Source organism: Cryptomeria japonica, chromosome 7, assembly GCF_030272615.1.
Source record: "Cryptomeria japonica chromosome 7, Sugi_1.0, whole genome shotgun sequence".
Lineage (NCBI taxonomy): Eukaryota > Viridiplantae > Streptophyta > Pinopsida > Cupressales > Cupressaceae > Cryptomeria > Cryptomeria japonica.
In genome coordinates, this window is record NC_081411.1 from 299,749,547 (window position 1) to 299,761,719 (window position 12,173).

A 12,173-nucleotide genomic window follows, 5' to 3' on the forward strand; every position below is an offset into this window, starting at 1 on the left:
AAGGATGGACTCGAAAATAAATTTCTCAGTGATTGAGAGAGCAAGTGGGAAGATGAAAAATGACATCTTCATAATGACAAAAGGAAGGAGGTTTCTACTTAGTTTTCAAGAAAAAGGAGGGCATTAATACATGCAAGGAAGAAAACTTGAAGGCATTTTTTGTTGTCTAGGTTTTGAGAACAGAGAAGGGTGAATAAGAAGGAAGGAGAGGTGAACTTGGACAAGGATGGGCTGGAAAGTGAGTGATTCATAGAGCTACATCAATCTTCATAAAGACGTGGAGATAACTCAAGGTGAATTTGGACAAGGATGGACTCGAAAATAAATTTCTCAGTGACTGAGAGAGCAAGTGGGAAGATGAAAAATGACATCTTCATAATGACAGAAGGAAGGAGGTTTCTACTTAGTTTTCAAGAAAAAGGAGGGCATTAATACATGCAAGGAAGAAAACTTGAAGGCATTTTTTGTTGTCTAGGTTTTGAGAACAGAGAAGGGTGAATAAGAAGGAAGGAGAGGTGAATTTGGACAAGGATGGGCTGGAAAGTGAGTGATTCATAGAGCTACATCAGTCTTCATAAAGACGTGGAGATAACTCAAGGTAGGTCCCTCGACCATCACTCTTGTGTAGTATATCAATATCATGTTGCGCTGGGAGATAGGTTGAGTAAGCTCCCTTAACGAGGATTTTGCTTTATGTATTGGTATATGTATGAGGCATTGAGGGAGGTTTTCCATTATGTTTTATCTAGTTTGTTGGAATGTGTCGTTCAAAATTGAATGTGTTATTTTACCTGATTCGACAATTGCTCAATTATACATGTTTCTAGGGATTTGTCATGGATCTCCTCTATTAAAAAATTCATTATTTACAACCTTAGATCATCCCATTTAAATCTAGTTATGTCCATAGGTATTCTACAATACAAAATAATCAATGTATATTGTGTTGTATATGAAAAACCAAAATATAGTGACTATATTTAAAAAACTAAAATTAACAAAATTAAGACAATCTAACGCGCGCACACATGAAAATAAAATAGTTAATCAAAATAATTGTTCAAATAATGTACGGTAGCTTTTTAAAAAGAGAGATTAAACTTGCATGCAAAAATAGAATAATTTTAAAAATTAATAAAAATAATAATTTTCCAATAATTTATATATCCTCCCAAAAGTAATAAAATAATTTTAATAAACCTTTTTTAATACCTGTATTGAGCATATCGAATCAAATATATTGTATTGCATTTAAATTTACAATATTGTACACTTCTTTTTCTTGTTTGTGAATTTCCGAAAAAAAAATATATTTCGAGTCTAAATTAAAGGTCGTTTGGATAACAAGACAAATTGGCACACTCAATTTCAAAATACTTTGCCATTAGGCGATTTGCTTCAGCACTTCCATATTGCCCACACCATGGTCCAGTCTTTCAATAGCCATGACTACTAAATAACTTTGTCAACTTCTGATTTTAATAGTATACTACAAAACTGACAGAAAGAACAGTGGCATTCTTAAATAGGTGAATTTATGTATATAGCATATTCAATTCCATGATTCATGATTTTGTCCAACAAACCCGGCTTCCTCCTTTGACTCTCATTGTCAACAGCCATCAATGTTTTGAACGACGACATCTGCTTCTACAATAAGAGTATCATTAACCAGATAGCCCATTGAAGGATCATGAGTTTCTCTTAGGGCAATGAACGATTTGAAACCCCAGTCCGTCTCTTGAGAATTGAAATCGTGCTGTGTCTCTGCATTGGAAACATATATCACAATAAGTTTGTATCACAGAAAGGCCACGAAGATGTACATGTTAAACAAATAAAACATTGTGAAGGCTTTGCACCAAAAGAAACATGAACATACCAAAGCAAATACAATATTTTTATATAAAACATTAAAAATATATAAGATAGCTTTTATTTTTTTGTTTTAAATAAAAAATTATATACCTTTTCGTATAGAAAATTTCGAGTTAATCTGATTGATGACAGCCAGAATAAATTTTGCTCGTCTGCTCCAACCATTAGGTAACGTATCAGCATCAGCCACACCCAAATACACAGATAGCTGGTCTACATTGTTTCCTTTCGGATAAATTAGCAGCCGCCTGCCTCGTACCAACAAAATTCAGCTTTCCGCAAAACAAACTCAAATTAACCACAAATGATTCATGAACATCAAAATTAAAGTCTACATACTGTGAAGCAATCTGCTAGGGTTTTACAGATTTTGACATTCACAAGCTCTTAATTGCAAGGATTATGATTTTGTATTCAGGAAATTAATTATTGTACCATGTATGTGAGATTTCGCCCACCCTACTAAATGAAGCGGAAGTAAAACAACTGAAACACAACAACCGAACAAACAAAAATCACTTGCCATTTGAATCCTCCGATGGTAAAAATGTCAGAGTAGTGTGTCTTCACGTTTAACCTCGAAAAATTATTAATGGTCCAGGTAAATCTAGATGCAGGAAGTTCTTCAGAAGGTTGAACTTCCACAGTACTGGCAGTGTCGGTGAATTTAGATGCAGAAGGATCTTCACAAGGTTGATTTTCCACGGTACTGGAAGTGTCAGTAAATTTGGATGCAGAAGGATCTTCAGAAGGTTGATTTCCCACAGCGGCAATGTCACGTTGCACTACAAATGTGTCAAAAATATATTTTAAAATTAGTAACTTAACAGTTAAAGCTTAGAGATGTCCACGTGCTAAATATTGACACTCGAATCAACTGTATTGTATGCGTATCCTCTTCACTTTCCCAAAGCAGTTAACCATCCTCTTCACTTTCCCAAAGCAGTTAACAGGGTGAAAACATTTAAAAAATATTAACAAATTTTGCAGTTAAAAGATTTAATACTTCTAATCCCAGATACATGTCGGTAATAACTGTATTAACTATTATATAAGCATCAACTGTAATTCTGCACGAAGTTGATTCGAGACATACTTATCAAAATTCAGTAATTACTGAGAATGGGACAAGCTTAAGTGGTAGGCATACGTGACTTTCTTAGCATCGACAGAATCGAAGCACATAATAAAGAGAGAACAAACATTGAATGTGATGTGTAATGTATATGATTTTTTCCTGTAACGATCAGCTTTTCTTCTATGTCAGTACTGGAGCCTTTCGTGTGCCATTAATTAATGAAAGAATACAAGATCAGATCTAAGTGGCATTGTTAATGAAAGTAACGAATACAGAGATGCTTCCACTCGTGTAATCATTATATAGATTAAGTAATAAGATTCCACTCGATTCTATTTACAATTTCAAAATAAATGTAACTGTGCAAATAATACCAATGAAATATACTGGAAATCAACAATCAACTCCGCACACATCTAGTATGGACTGACATTTAAGATTTAGAATTCAATAACTTTGAAACACTTTTTTAGCTTCGACAGAATTGAAACGCATTATAAAGAGACGAGAGAAAAAACATAGAATAAAATGTGTCGTCCATACGAGTTTTTCCTGCGATGATCAGCTTTTCATCTATGTAAGGGGCATTAAGATGCATCCGCTTGTGTGTACATTAAATAGGCTAAGTATAAAATTTCATTCGTTTAAATTTACAAATTCAAAAGCTGGCGAAATCCACAATTAACTCCGTACACATCTAGAATTGGACTGACATTCAAAATTAAAATTTAGTGACTTTCAAATTAAATAGTATATGTGGCTTCTGACTTGAAATTAAAAAATTATGTCAACGACAGGCTGGCTTACGTTTTTTATGTATTACGCTAAATTTTTAAGCAAAGAAGCACAAATTTGGTGTGCTAAGAGCCCATCAACTTTCTAATCTTTAAAAGAAAATAGTTCAGGTTCAACTCCTCTGGATTTACCTCCGCATGGGTGGAGGGCAGATCATGCAGATGGAGGTTATAGTGGTATGTGTTAGGGCTTCACATAGCTGATCCTACCAAGTAGTGATTTGTTCATTTAAAAAATAAATGAAATAAAAAATAAAAATAGTCCATGCATTGAAAACACAGTACTTAAGTTGGCTGCAAGCTGGGGACAAAAATACCAATTTTTTTCATAACTCCACGAAACAGAGAAGATCTGCAAATAGAATTGTCAGAATAGAAATTCAAGGTAACCAAATAGTAGAGGATCCTAAAATCATTCGTTCTGAAATTACAGGGTTCTTCCATTCCTTGCTTACTAATGTTGAAGAATCAGATCTCCAGGAACAAAATAAATTTCTTTCATGCATCCCAAAAGTCATTTCAGATGAACAGAACCAGAAGCTAAATGAATGTATTACTATGGAGGAGGTATCAACAGCGTTAAGCCAAATCCCGTCAGACAAAGCCCCTGGGCCGGATGGCTTCCCGGTCAGCTTCTTCAAAAAATGCTGGCAAGTTTTTGGGGTGGAGTTAGCTGAGGCCTTTGAGTCCTTGAGGAGATCAGGTCATGTCCTCAAGGAAATTAACAATACCTTCATAACTTATTCCTAAAAAAGAGAAAGCAGTTAAGCTGGAGGACTTTAGACCTATCTCTCTTTGCAGTACTATATATAAAATCCTATCCAAGGTACTCACTAATAGACTTAAACCTATGCTAGATAGCATAATTTCAGAAGAGCAGACTGGATTTGTTTCTAGCAGGTCAATTCTAAATGGGGTGATCATCGCTCAAGAGGCAATTCACACACTCCAAAACATCAACAAACTAGGGATGATCATAAAGCTGGATATTTTGAAGGCTTATGGCAATGTTGATTGGCGGTTCCTATGCAAAGTTATGCAGACTTTTGGCTTTAATAATAGATGGATCAATTGGATCTTCAATTGCATATCATCTCCCAAGTTCTCCATTCTCATAAACGGGAACCTAGAAGGATATTTCTCTTCTTCTAAAGGCATTAGACAAGGGGACCCCTTATCTCCATTTCTATTCATCATTATGTCAAAGGCATTGGGACGAGCACTCAAAGACTCTCATAGATCGGTTCTGCTTAAGGGCATCAAAATTGCAAGAGGATTTTCAGCTACCCACCAACAATTTGCAGAGGGCACTTTGATAATGGGTGAAGCCACTCCTAGGGAAGCGAAGCATCTTCATAACATCCTAACCTCTTATGGCAAGGCCTCAGGACAGGTTATCAATAGAGAGAAATCAGAAATTTATCTCTTTTTTACTCCTTCCAAAGAAGAACTTAGAATTATGAGGATACTCAACTGTAAGAAAGGATCTCTCCCCTGTGTTTATCTTGGAATCTCTATTGATAAAGGACTGAGGAATTCAAAGCTTTGGGACCCTTTGAAGATGAAATTAGAGAATAGTATCAACTCTTGGAAAGGAAAATGGCTCCCTTGGGTGGGAAGACTGATTATGTTGCAGACACTAATTTCTGCCTTCCCAATTTATCTTCTATCTCGTCTTGCTTTAACAGCTGGCATGAGTTCCCTTTTAATTCAGAAAATGAGAGTTTTTCTCACAAAGCTCTGAGCAGAGGCACAAGATTGCCCTTATATCCTGGGACAAAATTTGCAAGCCTAAGTCTATAGGTGGATTGGGCATCCGCAACCAGTGCCAAGCTTGCGTGGAAGATGATCAAGGACCCAACAGCAAGATGAGTAAGACTCATGAACGCTAAATATCTAAAGAATGGGATATCTAATAACTTTATGAGAGTCAATAGGTTGCCCAAAGGATCAAGGATATGGAATTTCATAATCAAATGTAGGCCCTTAGTGGCTGATTACTTATCTTGGGATGTCCATGAAGGGTCTTCGTGCTTATTCTGGGAGGATTCTTGAGGGGGTTATCCAGGTATTGATAGCTTGATTTTCATTCAAAGCACAAAAGATTGGCTCAAACTAAATTGGGGAATATATATCAAGGACTATGTTGTTCACTCTAAGCAAGACCCCTTAGGCTGGCATTGGAAAACCTTTGAGGGGCTTCCTCTTCCCTAGAATGAACTTGATCTTCTTTGGAAAACCATCAAAATCAGACAACTGTTCTTCAGAAAGGGTCAGGATTCCTCGATATGGACTCCTGCCAAATTTGGGCAATACACGGTTAAGGATGGCAATAATCTTATAGCATTCCACCATGAGCAAGAAGCCTTTGGAATTCACCATAAGCTCTTCTGGGGCAGCAGTCTCATCCCTAAAGCTGAAGTTTTTGCCTGGCTAGCTACGAGAAAGAAAATCCTCACTACAGAAAGATTCAGGAAAATGGGCTTCGATGGTCCTTCCAAATGCATTCTATGAAGGCTCAAGAGGAAACACTTGATCACCTCCTTCTAAATTGTCCCTTCTCGGCCAGATGCTGGAGGTGGCTTTGTGCCAAATTGGAATGGATTTCAGCACTTCTAATGATATTGTCTCCCTCTTCCAAGGATGGCCAGTTAGACCAATTGAAGGTGTTTTCAACCCCCTATGGGAAATCAACCCTTCGAGCCTCATTTGGGAGGTTTGGAAGGAACGAAACAGAAGAATTTTCGACAACAAAGCCAGGAAGGTTGAGTCTGTCATCAATTCCATTGACAGTTTAATAGCGGAGTTTATCAATTGCAAATTGGCTTTCAATCTTAATCCCAAACAGAAACTTACGAACTGGGATGGCAAGGTAAACGTAAGATGGAAGGGCATTAAAATTCCTCCCCTTACGAGTAAGAAGTTTGAAGAAAGGAGACTTGCTGCTTGGTCTCCTCCCAATCCAGGAAGGCTCAAATTGAATTTCGATGGCACCTCAAAAGAAAACCCAAGTCATTCAGGTATCGTCTGTGTTGTTAGGGATTATCTTGGATCCTTTATAGGCAAACTTGTTGTTCCTATCCCGCAGGATACAAACAATATAGCAGAATTTAAAGCTCTTCTTATTGGCCTTATAGAGTGCTCAAGAAGAGGTATTAAGGATTTGGAAATTGAAGGGGACTCGGCCATTCTAATAAATGCAATTACTTCCCAGAACACTCCTGATTGGCGTTTAAAAGCTTTATTGGAAAAGATCTTTTTTGGTACTGGAGGAATTCGATAACTATTCTATCAGGCATATCTACAGAGAAGCCAACATGGAGGCGGATCAACTTTTCAAATTAGCTATAGAAGGGACAAAACTTTGTCGGTGGTCGGATGGTCAATATCTCAATCCAGGCCATTAACCTTTCCCGCCTTTTTTGAATTAGTAAAATTTTGATTTATAGGCTATGGCTAAACGATTAATTAAAATGATATTGGGATGGGGGCACCTCGACCGAAATGAATTCTGCAGGGATAACACCCACATCTCCTCTCGTTTTGTCGCCTCTGTTCTGAATACAGGGTTCTCTGAGGATATTTACCTTTGCTCTAGCTTTCGAGCTTTTTGAGCCGGAATTACTCGACGAGTTAGATAAGGTTTTATACCATGCCCTTCCTGGCTCGAGCGTTCCAAGGCCTACACCGCTACAGGTATTGAGGCAACCCATGAGGAAGGAGAAACCGTCACCTACTATCTCCTCCTAGATCTTAAGGGTTCTGACAGAAGAAATCACAAGCAAAATGTCTCTACAGCGGTCGATTACTTGAAATGGAGAATCCTTCCCAACCAGCCAGAAGCCCAAAACAAAGTGAAGGATTTCAAAGACTATGCAATCCTTAACAGTTTCCTCCAGGAGGATGAACCAATTGACCCTCGTCTCTCGAGTGGAGATTCTCAGGTTGCTACTTCGAATGTTTCTGAAAGTGGGGATGGCAATGGTTTGTTTTGCAGCAGAGGTCGCCCATGGGGTGGTGGTCGCAGGAGGGGTCGGGGTCGCTTACCAAGAGTATAATTGTCACAGTTGCTCCATTCGAATTTTGAGAGATATGCACTCCCCTGTTTTTTCTTGATGTGTGCTTTCAGTTTTCCAAGAAAATCTTGCTAATTTTCAGAATCTGCTAGGAGGCTCTCCCTCCTCTTTCTATAGATGTTGGACTTAGTTTCATATTTTGTGGTCTTTCATAATCTGCACTTTCAGCTTTCCAAAGAAAATCTGGCTAGTGTACAGAATCTGCTAGGAGGCTCTTCCTCCTCTTTCTATAGATGTCGGGCTTAGTTTCGTATTTTGTGGTCTTTCATAATCTGCAGGAACTCTTTAGTATCATATGTATGGGTTTTGAAGATCTGCAAGATCTCTTTTAAACATATCTCTGCAAAACTTATCCTTATTATAATATAAATTTTGGCTCTGCCTTTATCGACCAAAAAAACAAACACAGTACTTCACCATATCAGCGAACAAACCGATCAGATTGAGATGCAAAAAATGTAATATTCCACATTCGAGTCTGATATATACAGCAATGTAAGAATTTTCAGCTTTGATTGATACTACAAGCCAAAAAAACATGTAGTAGAAGCAACTTACCGATGATTTTTGAAAGTGTAGACTTTGATTCTCTCAACATACAAACACTCTTGAGGAGGTTCCTCCGCTTAGTGACTGTTTTTGGGCTCTCTTCAAGAATAGCACCCATCTTTGCTGACTCTCCAGTCCCTACCACTTCCTCAACAATTAAGTTCACAATATCATTTTGAACCATTTTACGAAAAATAAAGCGAAGACGGAGAGGAATCTCATCAGCAAGCCTCATCTTTACCACATTCCAATATGCCATGACACTCATCTTCATCTCAAATGCTGCTTCCAGCTGATTACTACCTTTTGGCACATTTTGTAGAATTATTTCACCAATTCCTTTAAGTTTAACAGTCTTGTGATTCTGTTTTATCGCTTCCATAAACATTTTCTTCCATCCTTGCCAGTTTTGCCGGGACTCCAAATAACCAGGATTCATGGTAAAAAAAATGGTCTTCTGCATGTCAAGGGTATCTACCACAAACCGGATGCATTCCTCCTTTTTCCTATCAATAAGAGCTTGGAAAGCTCTGCGTGAAGCTGAATGAAGGCGGGGATAGCATTGTGTTTGGATGTCAATAACACGGCATACAACCTTGTCTATATACTCGCAAGCCTTTGTGGCTATATCCCTGCTCCTCTCTGAAACAGACTCAATACGGCTTTGTATAAGACTGACTAAAACAGAATGGGGTACAAAGTTTGGAAAACTAATGCCTTGGGCTTTATCCAGTAATTTTACTTCTTCAACCAGAAATTCATCCGGGGCTTCTTCAATTGCACTTGATAGATCACACAGATAGCTCTCAAACATCCTGTGTAGGAAGGCAATACAGTGCATCTCGGGTTCATCAGGAAACAGCTCAATATCCCCCTGTACAACAAGCTTCTGCAGAGTTAGACACATTGTGAGGCAAAGCATTCAGTTCTGACTGCCTCTTCAAAAGTGTAGCATCAATGTTTTTTACTATTTCTGGCAAGCATTTACTGATACCCATTACTTGAATCTGCATAAGCTTTTCAGCCAATACAGGTATTCCAACCATAGTCTTGTCAATTTTAGAAAGGTCAGGATCTCTTGTGAACAGTTTACTCTCCATTTCCCTTGCCTGAGAATTAGTTTCATTCCCAACCATGTTTCTCACACACACATACCCAAGACCTATATTTACAGCATTATCTGTGACTTTCTCTAGTACACCCTCAGGGGCTTTGTCAACCTTAGTGACAACAGCCAGTGTTCTTTCCCCCTTTTTATCTACTTGTTGGGACATTCTAATTGACTCACATGTGGAGAAGTCCACAGCCGCAGATAACACATTCAGTATTATGCTCTCCTTGGGAGCTATATATTGCATTATGATACGTGAAATTTGCTCGTAGATATCTTGTGGCTGCCCATGCACAGGCACCCTTGTTATACCAGGTAAATCAACCATTGTGAGTTCTGGAGCATTGGGCTTGCATACAGTGAGTATTATAGGAGTGTCACCAATACCCTTTTCTGTTCCTGAAATCTCCTCTGTGATTGAATTGAGTGTTTTTGTTATACTCGATTCTGCAATGAACTGTTTCTTTCCATTGTATTCAATAATGGTTAGGCATTCCTCTGGTTTGCAGTTCTGCATTCTGATAACTACAGGAACTCTAGTACAAATTCCCTGACCTTTTGGCAAGCTAATACCCATGAGAGATTCCAGCACACTCGACTTTCCAGATGACTGGTCTCCAACAACAACAATGCTTGGAAGATTAATACCTTCTTTCATTACTCCCAGACGACGTAGAGTGTCAACTGTGTCCAGCAGTGGACGAATGTGCTCATTGTAACTCTCACTAAGAGATAGGGTTTCCCCTTTCTCAATATGTAGACTGTCATGTATTTGAGTCATATTACCTCGCTCTTCAACTGATGTGTAAGCCGTGCTGCATGCATAATAATAGACAATTTATAGAAAATGTTTGATTTACAAATCTACTACAATCAATGCAATCATGGTGTATTGAAACACATTATCTAACACAGATGACCAATATAGGGGAGGTAAACCAGTAGTTTAGCATGTACTAATATTTGTGTGGGTACGCATCATAGTTTGATCCATTGATAGAACGTAATCCCATTATTGTTTCAACATTAACAATATCAATAACTAAATTGTCTTTGTGTTAATAACTACCATGTTATTAATCCTTCTCAATTTATTTACATATATCATTGAACACCAAAATATGTCCAACTGCCCTTTAGACAGTACCAAATAGATCACCGTTAATGGTTCATTGCATACTCCATAGAAAACAAAATGCATCGTAATTCATTGCAAACGAAGTTTACTTCTGAAAATGTAACAAACTTGTAATAAAGTATCATGTTAAAGTTTGTACAATCTTACAAGTAATTTGTCCAGACACATAGTCAAGGCTGTCAACATCAATACGTGTTTCCTATTTAATAAAAAAATATAGAAGTATACAATTTGAGGTACTTAAGCAAAGCTATCAACAACAATACATGCTTCCAATTTAATAAAAAATGTAGAAATGTACAACTTGTGGTCCTTGAGCAATTAAAACTAGTATCGTCATGAACATTTACATGTTCCCAACTTGACATAATTGAAAACCCTTTTCAAAGTCATTCCATCTCTAACAAATACTCTGCAATAAATGTTTAAGTTGAAGACATCAAACACCAGATATTCAGTACCTGTAAAGAAAATGTTATTAATAAAATAGTATTACACGGGGAATGCAGGAAGACATTGTCTTATGAATGCAATCTATGAGTCCAATAATAATGTTAAATAATGTTAATATTATTTTAATATTTTTATACAATGTAAAATGTGCCTTTCTACTCAAAATATTACTATCAAGAAGTAACTTTGTTTGCAGCATTAACATGGTCAATAGACATGAAATGAAAATTACAGTAATCTTGAATATGGATGCTAGAGTTTATAGAAATGAATATATAGCTGCAACAAATATAATGGTGCAGTCCATGTTGGAGTAGCAATAAAAGCCAGAACAAGGCACAAAACTATTAACAATAAATACATGATACAAGTCTCTTCATAATATATACATGGCACTGTCCACTTCGAACATGCTTCTGTCTGTGATATCAAAACATCTTGGTATGACATTGACCAACCCGGCATGGTATTATTAACAAGAAACCAACTTCATGCATGAGTCTATCACATCCAACCCAACAACTCGCAGTATAGTTGTTCGGCAGATAGAGAAAATCTAATTGAAAGGGAGAGAAATTGAACGTGTACAACATATAGAAAACATTGTGTAAGATTTAATTTGAAGTCAGCAAATACAATGCGATGGTGTAGTGAATTAAAATGTGGTACAATGAATTAACAAAGGTACAATCAAGTATGGTGCAACCCAGACGGTATAGCATAGCCAGCAAATGGAGAAGCGTGTAGTGAAGATGCTTAGAGAATATGGCACAACAAAAAGGTATTATGCAGCTTTTGTATTTCCACGTCAGCATTTCAAACCCGATCCATCCATTAGTAATATTGTGCAGAATTTATAAATCAATAAATGAATCAAAAGCCCGCACAAAGAAAACTTAAAAGACTACAATCCCATTATCCCAAGCAAAAATATGTTCTTTTGAAACTGTCGCCCTAAAATAATGAATACTATGGTAAGTAAAGAGAAAAATGGAGAAACATTTGCATTTCTGATAGGAGAAAATTGCACTCAAGATTAAGGTTTCGACAGCAAACATACCCACATCCAGCAAGGATAATACCCAGAAATACCCAC

General features: G+C 37.2%; 1 protein-coding gene across 1 annotated transcript; it reads right to left on the reverse strand.

Annotated features, from left to right (window-relative positions):
• Positions 1-1,217: 1,217 nt before the first annotated feature.
• On the reverse strand, positions 1,218-11,086 carry LOC131076383 (dynamin-related protein 4C). Its single transcript, XM_058013527.2, is given in 6 exon segments — positions 1,218-1,767; positions 1,969-2,126; positions 2,402-2,663; positions 8,385-9,259; positions 9,261-10,301; positions 10,975-11,086. Coding segments are annotated over 5 exon segments (2,457 nt in total). The 5' UTR covers positions 10,268-10,301; positions 10,975-11,086; the 3' UTR covers positions 1,218-1,612.
• Between the last annotated feature and the right edge of the window lie 1,087 nt (positions 11,087-12,173).